This window comes from Delphinapterus leucas, chromosome 7, assembly GCF_059928025.1.
Source record: "Delphinapterus leucas isolate spDelLeu-1000000601 "Yukka" chromosome 7, BTC_Dleu_Yukka2, whole genome shotgun sequence".
Classification (NCBI taxonomy): Eukaryota; Metazoa; Chordata; class Mammalia; order Artiodactyla; family Monodontidae; genus Delphinapterus; species Delphinapterus leucas.
This window is the reverse complement of record NC_143135.1, coordinates 87,508,423-87,530,272: the sequence shown is the minus strand read 5'-3', so window position 1 is coordinate 87,530,272 and position 21,850 is coordinate 87,508,423. Positions and strand designations below refer to the sequence as shown.

The following is a 21,850-nucleotide window of genomic DNA, read 5'->3' as shown; positions in this document are numbered from 1 at the left end:
CCCTGGTTTTTTTGCTCCTCACCTTCCTCCTAGAGGTCCCTGAGACTTCTCAGAATTCTAGTGCACTGCAAAAACACTTTAAAAACAACTAGCATCATGGGGCAAGCCAGGGTGTGTTAGGGGTAAAGACATTCAACGTTCCAGATTATGAATTCCTGTACCACCAATTATTAGTTATGTTACCTTTGGCCAATTATTCTATGCCACTGAAAATCATTATCTTCGTTTATAAATATGGATAAACCATAATATCTAACTGTGATGGTTGTATTAAAGATTAAATAAAGGATAGTAAAAAATCTTTGTCAAATAGAGATTGTTAGGGTTAGTAAATGGTATCTCTGAGACTAGAGTTAATTATGTATATCCACCAGCTAATCCATTTAAAAGACAAGAGTCTTATTCAGAACCTGGGTATATCTTATTCAGAACCTGGGTATATCTGGCATTAATTCCTTTATATTTTTAACTGTTTCTTGGTATCTCCTCATTGCTTTGAGGAAATCTTACTTAAGGAAAGCCCATTTCTTCAGGAACTGAGGTAAATCTATTATACCCCAACAGTTTATTTTTAATTCTGCACTTACTACTGGGAAGACTGTGAAAGATCCTTTCTTTCTTTAGAGTAGGAATTTGAACAATCTGCATGAAAACAGAATTAAGCTAAACATCATCACAGTTGGGTAAGTAAAAACAATAATCATGATTCGCTTTTTCAACAGATATCTCTTGCTTCCAACTGAATGACTCCTCCTATGACAGCTTGGAGAATGAGCTGAATGAGGATGTTGATGCCCCGTGTAGTGACTTGGTAAAGAAACTTGGTCAGGGTAGCAGGAGCATGGACTCTGTGTTAACCCTCAGTGACTATGACCTCGACCAGCCTGAGGTAGAAGGTCTTTTAACCCTGAGCGACTTTGACTTAGACCATTCTAAAGATGAAGACATTCAAATGGAGCAGCCTCTTGAATCCAAGCCAGTGAACATTGCAGTGTACACAAAGGAACCCCTGCAGGATCATGCCAGGGCCCCCTCTGGCATGAGCACGCCCAGCCACCTGTCCACAACTGCAGCAGATGCTCCAAAAAGCTTGAGGCGACACCGGCGCTGCTCAGAGCCCAGCTACGACTATCTAGATTCAAAGCTTTCCTATCTCAGGGAGTTTTATCAGAAAAAGCTACGCAAGTCCAGCTGTGATGCAGTTCTCTCGAAAAAAGATGAGAGCCATCTGAATCAGAATCAACCCCTCCAGGAAGAGGGTAAGACATGTTTTAAAAAGAGTTTAGTCATAGGCACTGATATCAAGAAAAATGCCACTAATAAAAATGTTAAGAAGAAAAGCTTGTCTGATAATGAAGGAAATCATGTAAAACTTTTTCCTAAATCCAAGCCAGTAGCTATTTCCATGGCATCTTATAGTCACATGTCCTCATGTGATCATCCCAGGAACCAGACCTTTGATACAGATACATCTGGATACTCCCCACCACACACAACAGATACCCTCAAGAGTTCAAGGAGGCACCGGCGATGCTCAGAGCCCAACATTGATGACCAACACTGCAAACTGACCTATCTCAGGGGGATTCATTCAAAGAAACAACATAAAGCCAGCTATGAAGCCAGTCTCTTGCATGGAGAGGAAGATTATCTCAAGCGGCACAAGTCTTTGCAAATGGAGGGGCAAAAGCTTATTAATCAGAGTTTGGTCATGGGGATTGAGGTGGGCAAGACTAGTGCCACAAACCAAAACACTGATAAGGTTTTACCCCCAAGATTAAACATTTGCTCAAGGACTAGCTATTCCAGCTTGTCCTCCCCAGGCACTTCTCCATCTGGCTCATCAGTGAGCTCCCAAGACAGTGCTTTTTCTCAGATTTCTGAACACTCCGTGTTTACACCCACTGAAACTTCCTCTCCAATAGATTGCACTTTTCAGGCTCAAAGAAAGCAGGAAGAGCTTTCTTCTGACTTTAGCAGTTCCAGCCTCATTTCTGGAATTCCTGGTCCCTCATCAGGGCAGGCCAGCGGCCACCTGGCTTATACAAAAAAGGACAGTGTAGAGTGGCATTCACAAATGCATTCTGTAACTCTTCACCCCAGCACATGGTTGAGAAATGGAGTAGCCAGTTTGAAAAACTGGTCCCTCAAAAAGAAGGCAAGGGCACCCAGACCAGAGGAAAATAAAATAGGTTCTCTAAAAGGACACACAGAGCCTCCTCCACATGCTTCTGGTGTTCCAGAAGCCAACGCACTGCATGAGAGACAGAAAGACATGCCCCGAAGGGCGGCTGAAGGACTTGGAGCTGTGCAAACAGCCCGCTGGTATAGTTCTTACCCCAGCCAGGACTCAGAGAAACACTGTAGCTCTCCAGTCAGCCTAGTGGAAGACAGACTCGGGCTTTGTATGAAGTCACCCGAGGAAGGAGAGATTAGTGGGCAGTGTTCTCCTGGTACTCTGCCTCACGGAAGATCCTCACCCAGCTCTTTGACTGTGGATCATGTGTGCAGCCCAGACTCAGGGCCTACAGTGGTTTGTGATGTTGAGGACAGACATTTGACCAAAGACATTTAACCACAATAAGAATCTGATGTCTACAAGAACAGAAACTGGGCTAATCATGATATAAAGATAATAATTATTATGACCTCTTTGTGTAAAATACCTGGGATGGGTAGCATAAGGATAATCATTGCTAATACTTAGGACAACAAAAGAATTCTCTTTATTGAGACTATTTGGCAAAAAGTTTAGACTAAAAACTTTTGTCACCTAAGTGTTTGGGAGGCTTTTCCTTATTAGAGCATGGTTTGATCCTGTCATGCGTTTTAAGAGCTACAAGCAGAGGGCTAGAGAAAGCATCTTCTGTAGAGGAAACATGCCATGTATGATGAAATTAGTAACCTGAGAAAGCCAGGAAGTCAAAAGTGAAGAATAGGAGCTGGAGAGAGAGAGGGAAGGGTGGAAAGAAACCATCCACATTCCATGGAATGTGTTTAATAAGTAGGCAAGAAAAATGCCACTAATCAAAGCTACAGAAGGAAAACATGTTCAATAATAAAGGAAATTATTTGAAACTTTTCCCCAAATCTGAACCAGTGGCCATTTCTGTGACATCTTATAGTCAGTCACATGCCCTCACAACATCATTTCAGGTATTAGCCCATTGATGCAACTAGAGAGGAAGAAAACTACAGTGATTCAAGAGCCATGAGTACCATGATATAATGGTTTTTGTTTGTTTGTTTTGTTTCTTTGGTTGTGTTGGTTGTGCTTTTCCATTAGTGTTTCATTGCTCTGCAGAGGTTCCAGGACACAGAACTGTGAGGAGAAAGAAGGAGATGGTTGCTCATTTCAATGTCCTTGCAAGGTGCCTGAGCTAGAAACATTCTCCAGAAATGCATTTTTCCTATTATAACGTGACCTTCTGACTGTGTTTGCTGTCTTAGTGTGGAGGAAAAAACTGCCACAGCAGTCCTTTCTCTGTTACACGATTGCTATTGCCAACATGTGATCAAAGCATGGCTCCTCTTTGTTGAAATTTTTTTCTGCTCCTTGCCTCTTAGATTAGTCAGCCAGAAAAAATTACTGGTAAATCATCCCTTTTCTGATTGTCACTTGGCAGTTGAGAACAGTTTTGAGGTTGGCAGGTTATAAAGAGTCACAGAATAGAGGAGCCATAAGAGTGGCTGTCAGGCCTCCTTTCAGACAGTCATCGGCTTTGGATTTTCTTACCTCCAGAAGTTTTTACATATTCTTTGTTCCAAATGATTCATGGTTTATACCCCATTGGTTCATTTCATATCCATGGACATTTCTCCTCTCTTGCCTTAAAGTTTATACCAGTACCTCTCCTGGATTATTTCCATGGATTATTTGGCCTTGCCAGCCAGTGTGAAGGGGTAGAATCAGAAATGGATGTGCATCTTCCTTCATTTTAAATACTTATAAGAAGTTGCTTAGAGCCCATTTGGTTTCTTTAGTTCAGTATCAGATGGACCTTCCTCCCACAAATTTGCTTAATTCCAAATTATTTTTCTCAGCCACCCAGAAACTTTCATGTCAAAATGTTCTTTCACTGTTGTCCTAAAGGTTGCATTTTTCAGTTATAGAAAAAAAAATAATGTTTTCTGTAAGATAGAAGAAATCCTTTCAGTATTAGCTCTAGGTGCTACCTACCTCTAGGGGACATGGTCCTGTTTGTCCTAAGCATTATAATTAACTTTTAGAACCCTCTCCAAAGAGCTCCTTTATGACACTGGCCATCTCAGTCACAGATGTGAAGTAGATTTTACCTTATAACTAACCACTCCTATATTTAGACTCCTAAGTGTCCATAGGCATCTTTTGTGGTATAATATATAAAGGCAACAGGGATTCCCCTCACCCTTAGGGCATACTACTGCAGAACCACAAGATGTGAATGAAGCTCTTATGGCTTGGAGTGTCTTTCTAGAAGAAATTGCTTCTCTACTTAACAAAATAATAGTTCTATCCTTTTTGCTTTCATATTGATGGATAGGAAATCATCCACTCAGTTTGAAGCATGGAAGAAAATAGATGCTGAGGTTCTTCAATAACCATTCCTACTCTCTGTGTTCCCTTAGATACTCCTGTAACATTTAATGTGAATAGTTAATATTGCTGTAAAGTATTATATTGTATGATTTGAAGACAGACTACATGTCATTTTATCATACTCTGTCAATCTATAATATATTAGACCAATGCTTTATCTAAAATGCTTTTGAGTTTGTATAATATATCTTGACAAATTTTACTACCATATGTTATGTAATAAATGTGTATTTTTGTACTTGCAGAAACTGCTGCTAAATTTTAAAGTTGTTTGGTTTTAAAGGCACTGATAATGGATATGTATGAAGTCCATTTTGTCTATTAAATAAAACACCATTCTTCAGAGTTAACAGTCCCACCAGAGCAATATTGCCCTTTGTAGACTCATTTTAGCTAATGAGCCCAATTTCTGCTTAACATTGGAAATTTCATAAAATGTAATTAATGTTGAATTGGATCTTTGAGCTTTTAGTCATAGGCCATGGTTAGTCTCTCTAGAAAAAGAGGTTTTTTTCTTTTATAGTTTTCTAATCTTACTGTTTACCAAACAAGTTATGCTTCATACACAAAGTCTTCATTTTTCTTAGACATTATATTTACACTGCGCTCCTAGATTCAGATACGTATTAAGTCTATATTCTCATATCAGAGAACCATCAACTCAGTTTAATTGATTGTATGAGATTTTCTTGTCTAAATTTGAACCATTCTGACCAGAGTATCCAGTTGACGCGAGACACGTCCAGACATCCCAAGATGTCTGGATCCAGATACTACAAGACATCAGTACTTATGAAGTCAGGTAAACTTATCAAGTATTCTCATTTCCCATGACTGCTGCATCTTTGCCTTCTCAAAGTTCATGGAAGTTCACTCTATATAAGTTTAAGCACCATTTCAAGAATATTCAAAAGAATATACTACCTTAGTCCAGAAAAAAAATGGTTTGCTCTGAGCAAAATATGAAGATGATTTTTGCTTTTAAAGAAGAGGCTTAATCTACTAAAAACATTGGATTCAATAAATTATCTCACTTTGTGTTTTTCTACTTTTCATGGTATGGCATCAAATTGAAAGGATCTAATGTATCCTTGAACCAATGGCATATTTTGTCTTTGAAAATAAGAATATTATGTATCTTAATCCAAATTATGGTAGTAAGTGTTTAACTGATCTTTTCCTATCTGGCCATGTTTTAATGACTTGAGAGGAAGTCTTTGCAAACTGTTTATTTCAATACAAAGAAAAAAATGAATAATAAAGCTGGGTAAAATGCTAACTTCTTTAATATCTAGTCTGGTTACAAGGATATCTCATAAGCTAAGTTTCCTGCTGAAAGGAAGAGTACTCTTGAGTTCTGTGCTTTCTACCCCAAGTATGAGTCTACTCTGTTCCTAAGCCACCTGTGAGTATAAATCCTTCATTTGTATTATTTTTAAAAAGGGGAACTAAGTAAACTTTAGTTCTATATAATGTCAGATATGTGGTAGAATTGGCAGAAGGCTCTGAGGTGTAATTTGGAAAATTTTGTTTCCAAGTCCCAAAGAAATATGCACAGGGTGGTAATAGATGTATATTGTTTCTTAATTTGTACAATGTGTGTTCTCATTGTGCAATGTCAGAGGGCATGTGCATCTGTAGATAGTTCAGAGTGTTTTTCTAACCTATTTAATTTCTTAAGGCAAAGTAAATATGTTTTCAGGAGTTTGATTTTATATGACAATAGAAGATGTGGGTTTGGGAGACATTAAGATTTAAATGCTAGTTGTTTTCACTCATCTAGGTTTAATTTTTAGATTACAGTAACTTGGAATTACATTTAGAACTTCTTACAGCCTCTTGATCTGCTATGAGGAGTAAATAAATTAGCTAAAAACCTGTACTTGTGAGGTAGGTCCATTACTCTGGGCCAGTAAAATGGTTGCTGTAAAGAAATACTCTGTCTCTACCAGGTCATAGGGACTGATGGTTACTGCCTAAAATTTTCAGAAGAAAAAAGACATTTTACATCTTTGCCCCAAGAATGAGATGACTGAGAAGCAGAGAATCATCAAAATACATGAACACAGAGAAGCTTACTGCTTGAAGCTTACAGCAAATGAACAGAGGGGGAGGAAAGCTGTAGATGAGCTAATTCACTGAGTCACAAAGAGTTCAAGGAAAATTAAGAAAAGGGAAAGAGTATGGCTAGGGAGAGATGGAGATATTACAAGTGATATGTACACTGGTCAGGCAGTTTAATTTTTATTTCCAGGTACTATTCTAGACCCCAGGATAAAGGTAAAAAAAGATAGATTGTTCCTGTGTTCAGGGACTTTAAAGAACTAAGGGAAAATTTGGGCTGTGTAGAAGGAGAGCAGTAACATTGGGCACTCACTGTTGCCTGCATGCACTGGCAACCAGAGCATTATTAGTTTTATTTCATTTAATGCTCACAATAGCCCTATGTTCTAGGTACATTCAGCTAGAAGCTCATTCTGACCACAGGCTCTTTTTTTTCACTTTCACCTTAAAATAGGGATGATGATAATACCTCTTCCATAATAAAGCAGATACAAGTTATGTATGAGGACCAATACAAACTTTGCTAAGTTACTGTGTCTCAGCTAGATATCTCTTAAGAGAATCATTCAGTATCAGAAATAATTCAGAAACCTATGATAAATGTAAAAATAGTTGGGCTGAAAGGTGGTCCAAACAAAATTGTATAGACTTGTGTCTCCCTGCTCCTTCTCTCTAAGTATATCTATATATCCTGGAAACAATGCAAAGGACAACCAAAGAAGAACCCTAAAAGATGGGTGAATTGGTTCAGAACCCTAGGACTGGAAAAAACCACAGTAACAGAGCATCTTACATCCCCTCAGCCAACAGAAGAAGGAGAGCCAGGCCCGGCCTTTTCCAACCTAGCAAACGAAGGCAGCAGAGATATGTGCATTCCTTTCCCAGATCAGAGGGAGTCCTTCTGACACCATTGGGTAAGCCAGGCACCACCAGCAAAAGGGAGAGTTGAGCCACACTAAGTGGCCAGGCCTGAGACTTCCCTCCCCCACTGGGAGATACTGGAACGGCCAGGCAATAACAGAAAGGATTCAGTCACAACAAGCAGTTCAGTCTGGGAAGCATCTTTGCCCCAGCAGGCATAAGACTCCCCCCAACCCAACCACCCAAAGACACTAGGATGGCCAGAAGCCATGGAAGGGAGGGATTCTATACCACAAAAAGCACTCAGCCTGGGGAGTCTCAGGGCAAAGAACAAATAGGCTTCTCTGGCTGAGAACAGATCAAAGTAGCACCACAAAGGTTCTGAAAAACTATCAATGGACCTACAATGCCTGGTAGGCCAGGGCCTATGTGCTAAAGCTAAACAAGGTGACTGCCTACTAAAATAAAAGATTTAAGTAGGGCCCAGAGTCTCCTAGCATAACAGACAAAATGTCCGGGATACAATTTGAAATCACCTGTCATACCAAGAACCAGGAAAATCACAACTTCAGTGAGAAAAGACAACTGACACCAACATCAAGATGATTTAAAAGCAGCCATCTTAAAAATGTGTCAATGGGCAAATAAATACAAATTATCTTGAAACAAATGAAAAAAAAAAAGAAAGAAAATCCTACCAAAGAAATAGAAGTTGTACAAAAGGGCCAAATGAAAATTGTAGAACTGAAAAATACAATAACATATTTTTAAAACTCAGTAACAGAGTGGAGATGACAGAGGATAGAATCAGTGGACTTGAGGACAGATAGAATTTACACAATCTGAACAACAGAGAAAATAGACTAAAATAAATAAGAATGAACAGAGCCTCAGAGACCTGTGGAACAGTGACAAAAGATCCAACATTTGTATCATCAGAGTTTCAGAAGGAGAGAGGGTAGGGCTGAAACAGTATTCAGAGAAATGATATCTAAAAACTTCCCAAATTTGATAAAATATACAAAGCTATACATTCAAGAAGCTGAGTGAAAGCCAAACTGGATAAATGCAAAGAAAGACACATCACAACTAAATGTTTGAAGACTAATGATGAAAAAAGTGTTGAAAGCAGTAAAAAACACCTTACCTATAGGGGAACACCAAATTAAATTATCATCTGAAACTATGGAGGACAGAAGAAAGTGGCACATTTTGCAAGTGCTGAAAGAAAAGAACTGTTAACCCAGAATCCCATATACAGTGAAACTGTCCTTTGTAAATGAAGGAGAAATAAAGACCTTCTCAGATGAAGGAAAACTTTAAAGAATTTGTCACTAACAGACAGACTCTTAAAGACTGGCCAAAGGAATTTCTTTAAACAGAAAGTAAATGCTAGAGTAAGGGAATTTGGAGCATCAGGAAGAAAGGGCAATGGAAGGGAGAAATAATAGTATATAATGGTTGACTGTTCACATGAGTTTTAGAAGTCATATTTGATGCTTGAAACTAAAATTATAACACGATTTGATACTCAAGACAATGATATTTAAAAGTGGAAAAAATAAAGGGACCTAATAGAAATGAGGTCTCCATACTTCACTAGAAGGGGTAAAAGGTTGATAACAGTAGAATGTAATATGCTATATATGTATATTGTAATAATTAGGGCAACTACAGAAACTATATATTTGGAGAACATTTCTTTCCAAAACACCATAAGTAAATCAGGATGGAATCCTTAAAAAAATGTTTAAGCCACAGAATAGAGAAAGAATAGAGACAGAAGAACAAAAAGTAGAGGAAAAAATAGAAAACAGACAATAAAATGGCATGCTTAAGCTCCAACATATATTACCTTAAATATAAATGATCTGCATATATCAATCAAAAGGCAAAGATTGACAGAGTGGATTAAAAAAACAAACAAAAAGAACCTTGCCTAACTATGTCCTATCTACAGGAAACTCACTTCAAATTCAATGACATAGATAAGTTGAAAGTAAAAGGATGAAAAAGATATACCATGCAATCATTAAAAGAAAGGAGGAGTGGCTATATTAAAATTGGATAAGGTAAACTTCAGATCAAGGAAAATAACCAGAGACAGAAAGGGATATCACATAACAATAAAAGCCTCAATCCTTCAAGAAGATATAACAACCCTAAATTTGTATGAACAAACAACAAATCTTCAAAATATGTAAAGCAAATAATGACATAACTGAAAGGAGAGATAAAACCACAATTACAGTTGAAGATTTCAACACTCCTCTCTCAACAATTGATAGAACAACTAGACAGAAAACCAACAAGTATATAGATCTCACCAGCACCATGAACCAAAAGGTTATAATAGGCATTTTAGAACACTTCACCCAACAATAACAAAATACACATTCTCTTCAATTGCCCATGGAACATAAAACAAAACAGACCATATTCTGGGCCACAAAACAAACATCAACATTTTTTAAAAGTCAAAATCATGCAGAATGTTTTCTGACCACAATGCAATCTAACTAGAAATCAATAACAGAAAGATAACAGGAAAATATTCAAACACATGGAAACCAAACAACATACTGCTAAATAATCCATTGGTCAAAGAGGAAGTTTCAAAGGAAAATTTTTTAGATGATAGAAGTAAATGAAAATACAACATATCAAAATATGTGGTATACTGCTAAAGCAATGTCAAGAGGAAAATTCATAATACTAAGTGCTTACACTAAAAAAGAGGAAAGGAGAGGAGTCAAGATGGTGGAATAGGAAGACACGGAATTCATCACTCCTCATGGATACAGAAAGAATTCATCTATGGATGGAACAATTCCCACAGAGCACCTGCTGAACATTAGTGGAAGACTCTGGACACCTAAAAAAATGAAAGAATGAAAAAAAAAAAAAGGAATCAGAAAAGGGACCAGCAACCCCAGCAGGAAGCTGAAGGTGAGTGGAGGCCCCCAGACTCAGAAAAACTCATGGTGGGAAAATCAGCTGGGAGAGAAAAGGACCTTCATGGGGATCAAAGGAGAATACAGTACACGGTCTGTGGAAGGCAAGACAAAGTAAGAACTGCAGGCAGGGTCTACACTGCAGCTCTGCACATTCCCGAATTGAGTTGCCAGTTGTGAAAAGGAGCTGGGCACTGGAAAGTAGGGTTTGGAGCACGGACCCAGGGAAGGGACAACTGTTGGCTGTGAAAATACAGACTGAAGGGACAGGAGTAAGAAGCCCCACAACTGGGAAAGTCCTCAGAAAAAGCCTGAGATACCATAAAATAAGAATAAGACATCAGTGTTGAGTGGCACGCAAGGGGCAGAGCCATTATAACCCCTTTTCCCAACCACCTGCTTCTTCAGCCTCCACAGGCACTGGGAGGAGCTCCCACCTGAGCAAGCCCACTCCCCCCCTCTGATCAGGGTCTCCTCTGCCCATGTGGGCTCTGCGGACCTGAGTGCCACCCATCCCAAAGCCTCCTTGGGAATCAGCCCTGGGCACCCCTGCCTGGGACAAGAATCTGCCGATGCTGCTGGGGGCTGCATTCTAAAGCATGGGGCTGGGGGAAAGGATCCAGGGAGAGGAACACTGTGGGCTGTGTGGATACAGCAGAGGAGACGGGAATGAGGTGGCACATGGCCGGGAATGCCTGTAGAGAAAGCTTAGTCTGCCTAGAAAGGGAGTCACTATTGTTGAGAGGTGCATGAGGGGCAGGGCCGCCACCACTCCCATTCACCAGAGCCACGGTCTGTTCCAACTACCTGCTGGACCCACTGCCTCAGGCAAACTGCAGGCACTCCAATTGTGGCTGCAGTACTCAGGCCCCGGCATGAGTGAGTAAGTGTGCCCCAAGCAGCCTCTGCTTTCACCCCCTCCCACCTGGGCAAGGAAAAGAGCCTGAGGGCCGCACACACGCAGAGGTAGGGTAAAAACCAAAGCTGAGCCCCAGGGGTGGTGCGACTAAGGAAGAGGAACAGAAATCTTTCCATGCAGCTGCACAAGCTGTGGATTAAATCCCTGAGATCGGCTGGACAAATCCTGCATCTCTGGAATTCCTGAATAGACAGCAAGTGTTTCAACATTTGAAACCAGTCTAGCCTTTGCAGCACTGGACTCTGGGGACAAGTGCATGTGGGAATCGGGCCAGGTCAGAGTCTGTGCTGGCTCCACAGTGCCCACAGCAGGTCCAGAGAACTACCTAGAGGTATTGGGGGCTTCCTGGGGAGGCGGGATTGGCTCTGGCTCACTGTGGGAGCAAGGACACTGACAGAGGAGGCCCCAGGAAAATATTCTTCTTACTATTATTCTTATTTTGTTTGTTTTATGTTGCTCAGTTGTTGGCATTGTTACTTTTATTATTTTTTTGCCTTTTATTTTTGGTATTTATTCTTTTTAATCTTTTTCCAGTATATGAAATTTTTTATTTCTCTATTTTTAATTTACTTTTTGTTTCTTTGTGGTTTATTTCCTTGTTTTTCTTCTTCCTTATCTATTTTTTATTTTATTTTTCTTCTTTACATTGTTTTTATGTGTATATTTTATGTTTTCTTCACTTTTTATGTTGTCTGTTTGCTTTCTGTTTTGCTTTATTTTTCATTCTTTGTTTTTGTTAGTTTAGCCCTTATTGACTGTTCTCATATTAGAATTCTTTTGTTTGTTGGTCTGTTCCCTTGTTTTTTAAATTTTCTTACATTTTTTAATTTTTTCTCTTTTTTTCTGAGTGTGTGTGTGTGTCTGTGTGCTGTGTTGTTGTTGCTGCTGTTTGTTTGATGCTGTTTTTGCTATTTGTCTTGGGTTTTGTTCATCTGTTTGTTTTCATTTTTTTTCTTTCCTTTTCTCTCAGGTCACACTGTGTGGCTTGTGGGCTCTTGGTTCCCCAGCCAGGGGTCAGGCCTGGGCCTCTGGGATGGGAGCATAGGCTCCAGGATGCGGGACCACCAGAGAATTCCCAGGTCAGGGAATATTAATCAGTGTATGTGCTCCTAAAAGTACCCATATCAACACCAAGACCAAGCCCCACAGAACTGCCTGCAGGCTCCAGTGCTAGACACCTCACTCCAAACAACCAGCAAGACAGGAACACAGCCTGATCCATCAGTAGGCAGGCTGCCTAAAGTTGTACTAAGCTCACAGACACCCTAAGACACACCACTTGATGAGGACCTGGACTTCAGGGGAAAAGACTCACTCCACCCACCATAGCGCAGGCACCAGGCCTTCCCACCAAGAAACCTGCACAAGCCCCTGGGCCAACCTCACTCACCAGGGGGCAGAAAACAGAAGCAAGAGGAACTAAGACCCTGCAACCTGCAGAAAGAAGAACATAAAAACAGTAAGTTAGACAAAATGAGATGACAGAGAGGTATGTTGCAGATGAAGGAAGAACATAAAATCCCACAAGACCATATAAATGAAGAGGAAATAGGGAAATAGGCAATCTACCTGAAAAAGAATTCAGAGTAATGACAGTAAAGATGATCCAAGATCTTGGAAATAGAATAGAGGCATAGATCAAGAAGATTAAAAAGGAACTAGAAGAACTAAAGAACAAACAATCAGTGAAGAACCACGCAATAACTGAAATGAAGAATACACTAGGGGAAATCAACAGCAGAATAACTGAGGCAGAAGGACAAATAAGTGAGCTGGAAGATAGAATGGTGGAAATAACTGCCAAGGAGCAGAATAAAGAAAAAGAATGAGAAGAATAAGGACAGTCTCAGAGACCTCTTGGAAAACATTAAATGCACAAACATTCAAATTATAGGGATCCCAGAAAAGAAGAGAAAGGAAAACGGCCTGAGAAAATATTTGAAGAGATTATAGTTGAAAACTTCCCTAATATGGGAAAGGAAATAGTCAGTCAAGTCCAAGAAGCACAGAGAGTTCCATACAGGATAATCCCAAGGAGAAACATGCCAAGACAAATATTAATCAAAGTAACAAAAATTAAATACAAAGAAAAGTTAAAAGCAGCAAGGGGAAACAAATAACCTACAAGGGAATCCCCATAATGTTATCAGCTAATTTTTCAGCAGAAACTCTGCAGGTCAGAAGGGAGTGGCAAGACATTTAAAGTTATGAAAGGGCAAAGGCTACAAACAAGACTACTCTACCCAGGGAGGATCTCATTCAGATCTGACAGAGAAAACAAAACCTTTAAGCAAAAGCCAAGAGAATTCAGCACCACCAGATCAGCTTTACAACAAATGCTAAAGGAACTTCTCTAGGCGAGAAACACAAGAACATAAAAAAGGACCTACAAGAACACACGCAAAACAATTAAGAAAATGGTAATAGGAACATACATATATATAATTACCATAAATATAAATGGATTAAATGTTCCAACCAAAAGACACAACTAACTGAATGGATTAAAAAAACAAGACCCGTGTATACACTGTCTACAATAGACCCACTTCAGGCCTAAGGGCACATGCAGACTGAAAGTGAGGGGAAGGAAAAAGATATTCCATGCATATGGGAATCAAAAGAAAGCTGGAGTAGCAATACTCATACCAGACAAGATGGACTTTAAAATAAAGACTGTTACAAGAGACAAGGAAGGACACTACATAATGGTAAAGGGATCAATCCAAGAAGAAGATATACCAATTATAAATATCTATACACCCAATATAGGAGCACCTCAATATATAAGGCAAATGCTAACAGCCATAAAAGGAGAAATCGACAGTAACACAATAATAGTGAGGGATTTTAACATCCCACTTACACCAGTGGACAGATAATCCAGACCAAAACACAAGCTTTAAATGACACAAGAGACCAAATAGACTTAAATAATATTTATAGGACATTCCACCTGAAAGCAGAAGATTACACTTTCTTCCCAAGTGCTCATGGAATATTCTCAGGATAGATCACATCTTGGCTCACAAATAAAGCCTTGGTAAATTTAAGAAAATTGAAATCATGTCAAGAATCTTTTCCAACCACAATGCTAGGAGATTATAAATCAATTACAGGAAAATAACTGTAAAAATAAACACATGGAGGCTAAACAACACGTTACTAAAGAACCAAGAGATTGCTGAAGAAATCAAAGGGGAAATCAAAAAATACCTAGAAAAAAATGACAATGAAAACACCACGACCCAAAACCTATTGGATGCAGCCAAAGCAGTTCTAAGAGGGAAGTTTATAGCAATACAATCCTACCTCAAGAAACAAGAAAAACCTCAAATAAACAACCTAAACTTACACCTAAAGCAACTAGAGAAAGAAGAACAAATAAAACCCAAAGTTAGTAGAAGGAAAGAAATCATAAATGTAAGAGCAGAAATAACCAAAATACAAATGAAGAAAAGAATAGCAAAGATCAGTAAGACCAAAAGCTAGCTCTTTGAGAAGATAAACAAAATTGATAAACCTTTAGCCAGACTCATCAAGAAAAAAAAGAAGAGGACTCAAATCAATAAAATTAGGAGTGAAAAAGGAGAAGTTACAACTGACAACACAGAAATACAAAACATCATAAGAGAGTACTACAAGCATAAACTATATGCTAATAAAATGGACCACCTGGAAGAAATGGACAAATTCTTACAAAAATACAACCTTCGAAAACTGAACCAGGAAGAAATAGAAAATATGAACAGACCAATCATAAGGAATGAAGCTGAAACTGTGATTTAAAATCGTCCAACAAACAAAAGTCCAGGACCAGATGGCTTCACAGGTCAATTCATCAAACATTTAGAGAAGAGATAACACCTATCCTTCTCAAACTCTTCCAATAAATTGCAGAGGATGGAACACACCAGAATTCATTCGATGAGGCCACCATCACCCTGATACCAAAACCGGACAAAGATACCACAAATAAATAAAACTACAGGCCAATATCACTGATGAACATAGATGCAAAAATCCTCAACAAAATACTAGCAAACTGAATCCAACAACACATTAAAAGGATCATACACCATGATCAAGTGGGGTTTATCCCAGAGATGCAAGGATTCTTCAATATATGCAACTCAATCAATGTGATACACCATATTAACAAATTGAAGAATAAAAGCTATATGATCTCAGTAGATGCAGAAAAAGCTTTGGACAAAATTCAACACCAATTTATGATAAAAACTCTCCACAAAGTGGGCATAGCAGGAACCTACCTCAATATAATAGAGGCCATATATGACAAACCCACAGCAAACATTATTCTCAATGCTGAAAAACTGAAAGCATTTCCTCTAACATCAGGAAAAAGACAAGGGTGTCTCACCCCTTGTCTCACCACTCTTATTCAACATAATTTTGGAAGTTCTAGCCACAGCAGTCAGAGAAGAAAAAGAAATGAGGACTTCAAATTGGAAAAGAAGAAGTAAAAGTCTCAATGTTTGCAGATGATGAGATCCTATACATAAAAATTCCTACAGATGCCACCAGAAAACTACTAGAGCTAATCAATGATTTTAGTAACGTTGCAGGATACAAAATTAATACATAGAAATCTCTTTCATTCCTATACACTAACAACAAAAGATCAGAAAGAGAAATTAAGGAAACAATCCCATTTACCATTGCAACAAAAAGAATATATCAAAGTATTTAAGAATAAACCTACCTAAGGAGGCAAAAGACCTGTACACAAAAAACTATAAAATACTGACGAAAGAAATCAAAGACGACCCAAAGAGATGGAGAGATATACCATGTTCTTAGATTGAAAGAATCAATTTGTGAAAACGACTATGCTACCCAAAGCAGTCTACAGATTCACTACAATCCCTATCAAATTACCAACGGAATTTTTCACAGAACTAGAACAGAAAATTTTACAATTTGTATGGAAACACAACAGACCCCGAATAGCCAAAGTAATCTTCAGATAAAAAACCAGAGCTTGGTGAATCAGGCTCCCTGACTTCAGAATATATTACAAAGCTACAGTAATCAAGACAGTATGGTACTGGCACAGAAACAGAAATATAGATCAATGGAACAGGATAGAAAGCCCAGAGATAACCGCAAACACCTTTGGTCACCTCATCTATGACAAAGGAGGTAAAAATATACAATGGAGAAAAGACAGTCTCTTCAATAAGTGGTGCTGGAAAAACTGGACAGCTACATGTAGAAGAATGATATTGGAACACTCCCTAACACCATACACAAAAATAAACTCAAAATGGATTAAAGACCTAAATCTAAGGCCAGACACTATAAAACTCTTTGAGGAACACATAGGCAGAACACTCTTTGACATAAATCATAGCAGGATCTTTTTGACCCACCTCCTACAGTAATGAAAATAAAAATTAAAATAAACACATGGGACCTAATTAAACTTAAAAGCTCTTGTACAGCAAAGGAAACCATAAACAAGATGAAAAGGCAACCCTCAGAATGGGAGAAAATACTTGCAAACAAAGCAACTGACAAAGGATTAATCTCCAAATTATATAAGCATCTCATGCAGCTCAATATCAAAGAAACAAACAATCCAATCAAAAAGTGGGTGGAAGACCTAAATAGACATTTCTCCAAAAAAGACATACAGATGGTCAAGATGTACATGAAAAGATGCTCAACATCACTAATTAGTAGAGAAATGCAAATCAAAACTACAATGAGGTATCACCTCACACTGGTCAGAATGGCCATCATCAAAAAGTCTAAAAATAAGAAATGCTGGAGAGGGTGTGAGCCCTCTTACTGTTGGTGGGAATGTAAATTGATACAACCACTATGGAAAACAGTATGGAGGTTCCTTAAAAATCTATAAATAGAACAACCATATGAACCAGCAATCCCAATACTGGGCATGTACCCTGAGAAAACCATAATTCAAAAAGACTCATGCACCCCAATGTTCATAGCAGCACTATTTACAATAGCCAGGACATGGAAGCAACCTAAATGTCCATCAACAGAGGAGTGGATAAGGAAGGTATGGTATATATGTAGAATGGAATATTACTCAGCCATAAAAAGGAACAAATTTGGGTCATTTTTAGAGACGTGGGTGGACCTAGAGAGTATCATACAGAGTGAAGTAAGTCAGAAAGAGAAAAACAAATATCATATATTAACGCATATATGGAGAATCTAGAAAAATGGTATAAATGACCTTATTTGCCAGGGAGAAATAGAGATACAGACATAGAGAAAAAAATGTATGAATACCAAGGGGGAAAGTGGTGGGGTGAGAAGAATTGGGAGATTGGGATTGACACATATACACTACTCATACGATGTATAAAATAGACAGCTGATGGGAACATACTGTATAGCACAGGAAACTCTACTTAATGCCCTGTCATGTCCTAAATGGGAGGGAAAGCCAAAAGGGAGGGGATATATGTATGGCTAATTCATTTTGCTGTGCAGTAGAAGCTAACACAACATTGTAAAGCAACTATACAACAATAAAAATTAATTTAAAAAAATTTAAAAAGAGGAAAGATCTCAAATCAATAAACTAACTTCCTACCTCAAGAAACTAATAAGAAGAGCAAAATAACCCAAAGCGAGGAGAAGGAAGGAAGCAATAAGGATTAGAGCAGAAATCTATAAAATTGAATTTAGGAAAACAATAAAGATTATCTATAAAACAAAATGTTGGTTCATTGAACAAAATTAATAAAATTGATAGGGCTTCCCTGGTGGCACAGTGGTTGAGAGTCTGCCTGCCGATGCAGGGGACACGGGTTCATGCCCGGGTCCGGGAAGATCCCATATGCCATGGAGCGGCTGGGCCCGTGAGCCATGGCCACTGAGCCTGTGCGTCTGGAGCCTGTGCTCCACAACGGGAGAGGCCACAACAGTGAGAGGCCCACGTACCACAAAAAATAAATAAATAAATAAAAATAAAATAAAATTGATAAACCTTTATGTAGACTGATGAGAAAACAACCCCATAAACCACCAATATCAGGAATAAAACAGGATATCATCATAGGTCCTGCAGCCATTTAAAGGATAGTAAGAGAATACTACAAATATTTTTTAACACTCATAAATTTGACAGCTTAAAAGAGGTGGAAAAATTCCTCAAAAACCACACATTACCAAACCTCAATCAAGATGTAATTGATAATCTGAACAGTCCTAAGGCAGAAATAGAACCTCAACCTAAACCTCACACCTTATACAAAAATTAGAGGGCTTCCCTGGTGGCACGGTGGTTAAGAATCTGCCTGCCAATGCAGGGGACACAGGTTCAAACCCTGGTCCTGGAAGATCCCACATGCCACAGAACAACTACAAGCATGCACCACAACTACTGAGCCTGTGCTCTAGAGCCCACGAGCCACAACTACTGAGCCTGTGTGCGACAACTACTGAAGCCCATGCCCCTAGAGCCCATGCTCTGCAACAAGAGAAGCTCCCACTATGAGAAGCCCATGCAGCGCAATGAAGAGTAGCCCCTGCTCACTGCAACCAGAGAAGAGCCTGCACGCAGCAGCAAAGACACAACGTGGCCAAAAATAAAAAAAATAATTTTTTAAAAATTAATTGCAAATGGATCATGTACTTAAATGTAGATTTTAAACTATAAAATCTTCAGGAAAAAGACAGCTGAAGATCTTCAGGATCTAGAGCTAGGTATATAGTGCTTAGATTTGACACTAAAAGCATGATATATAGAAGGAAAAAAAAAGATAATTTGGACCTCATCAGAATTTAAAATTTTCCTCTGTCATACAACACATGAAGAGGATGTGGTGCTACAGACTGGGAGAAAATATTTGCAAGCTACATATTTGACAAAGGACTGGTATCTAGAATACATAGAAAAAGAACTCTCAAAACTCAACAGGAAAAAAAAAATTTTAAGTCTAATCTGGCATGTAAGGAGCTTGAAAGTTATCACCCATCCTCATAAGGAAAAAGCTAAACAAACAAAACCAAGAACTCTTCTCAGATTCATCAAAGAGTGGAGATTACAGAGAAAACTGCTGCACAAAAATTAGAATGACAGACAGGTGGATACAGAGAATCACTTCTTACCAGAGCAGAAGCCTCTGTGGGAACCAGTCCTGAATAAGAATGCTTAACCTATAGTTGATGGACTGCTGAGGACTCAGGGCAGATGACAGCGAGAGTTAAGAGCTCCAGGGTACCCAGACTTGAGAGACTTTTGCCAGTTTTACCTCCAAGAGCCCTACCAGGCTCTCACAGTGAAGATCAGAAAAGATCCCCTAAAGCTCTCATCAAGGAGAGGAGAAAAGTAGCCATTATGAAATATGCCCAGAGCATTCTGTTCTCTTCCTGTTAAAGGCCTGTCCTCACGGAAAACTATTTTACCAGAGCCTAACAGAGAGGAAAGGTTATACTCAACTCCAGCCCACTCTAGACTTCCATGTGGAGGAAGGGAAATACCTAACTTCAGCACCCATAGTCATCCCGTCTCACCTGAGGGAGATTAAAAAACAAAAAAAACTGAGCATCTTAGTCATCAGAAATGTTTCTTTTTCAATTTTTTGTACAGTGTTAGGAAGTGTTCTAATTTCATTCTTTACACATAGCTGTCCAGTTTTCCCAGCACCACTTATTGAGGAGACTGTCTTTTCTCCATTGTATATTTTTGCCTCCTTTGTCAAAGATAAAGTGACCATATGTGTGTGGGTTTATCTCTGGGCTTTCTATCCTGTTCCATTGATCTATATTTCTGTTTCTGTGCCAGTACCATACTGTCTTGATTACTGTAGCTTTGTAGAATAGTCTGAAGTCTGGGAGCTTGATTCCTCCAGCTCCATTTTTCTTTCTCAATATTGCTTTGGCTATTCTGGGTCTCTTCTGTTTCCATACAAATTGTGAAAATTTTTGTTCTACTTCTGTGAAGAATGCCATTGGTAGTTTTATAGGGATTGTATTGAATCTGTAGATTGCTTTGGGTAGTATAGTCATATTCACAATCTTGATTCTTCCAATCCAAGAACATGGTCCAGACACTATACAACTCTTAGAATAAAACATAGGCAGAACACTCTTTGATATAAATCGCAGCAAGATCCTTGTTGACCCACCTCCTAGAGTAATGGAAATAAAAACAAAAGTAAATAGGACCTAATGAAAGTTAAAAGCTTTTGCACAATAAAGGAAACCATAAACAAGACGAAAAGACAACCCTCAGAATGGGAGACGATATTTGCAAATGCAGCAACTGACAAAGGATTAATCTCCAAAATATACAAAGAGCTCTGAAGCTCAATATCCAAAAAAAACAAACAACCCAATCCAAAAATGGATGGAAGGCCGAAATAGACATTTCTCTAGGGAAGACATACAGATGGCCAGACAACACATGAAAAGATGCTCAACATCACTAATTATTAGAGAAATGCAAATCAAAACTATAATGAGTTTTCACCTCACACTGGTGAGAATGGTCATCATCAAAAAATCTACAGGGCTTCCCTGGTGGCACAGTGGTTGAGAATTTGCCTGTTAATGCAAGGGACACAGTTTCGAGCCCTGGTCTGGAAGGATCCCACATGCCATGGAGCAACTAGGCCCATAAACCACAACTACTAAACCTGCACGTCTGGAGCCTGGGCTCCGCAACAAGAGAGGCTGTGATAGTGAGGGGCCCGCACACAGCGATGAAGAGTGGCCCCCGCATGCCACAACTAGAGAAAGCCCTCGCACAGAAACAAAGACGCAATACAGCAAAAATAAATCAATTAATTAATAAACTCCTACCCCGAACATCAAAAAAAAATCTACAAACAATAAATGCTGGAGAAGGTGTGTAGTAAAGGGAACCCTCTTACACTGTTGGTGGGAATGTAAATTGATACAGCCACTTTGGAGAACAGTATGGAGGTTCCTTAAAAAGCTAAAAATAGAACTACGATATGACACAGCAATCCCACTATTGGGCATATACTCTGAGAAAACCATAATTCAAAAAGATAGAGAGGAACAAAGATGGTGGAGTAGAAGGATGTGCTCACATTCCCTGTTAGGAGAACACCAGAATCACAACTAACTGCTGGACAACCATCGACAGGAAGACACTGGAACTCACCAAAAAAGATACCCCACATCCAAAGACAAAGGAGAAGCCACAATGAGATGGTAGGAGGGGCACAATCACAGTAAAATCAAATCCCATTACTGCTGCATGGGTGACTCACAGACTGGAGAACACTTATACCACAGAAGTCCACCCACTGGAGTGAAGGTTCTGAGCCCCATGTCAGGCTTCCTAACCCGGGGGCCCGGAACAGGAGGAGGAATTCCTAGAGAATCAGACTTGGAAGCCTAGTGGGAATTTATTGCAGGACTTTGACAGGACTGGGGGAAACAGAGACTCCACTCTTGGAGGGCACACACAAAGTACTGTGTGCATCGGGAACCAGG

The 21,850-nt window shown here is 39.1% G+C and overlaps 1 protein-coding gene across 1 annotated transcript in view; it reads left to right on the top strand.

Moving 5' to 3' along the window:
- Positions 1-18,615, top strand: part of ARHGAP20 (Rho GTPase activating protein 20) — a 161,420-nt gene extending 142,805 nt beyond the window's left edge. Inside the window, exon 15 of the mRNA XM_022561561.2 lies at positions 723-18,615. Coding sequence (XP_022417269.2) covers positions 723-2,575 — 1,853 coding nt within the window. The 3' untranslated portion in view covers positions 2,576-18,615. The remainder of the gene's footprint in view (positions 1-722) is intronic.
- The last annotated feature ends 3,235 nt before the right edge of the window (positions 18,616-21,850 follow it).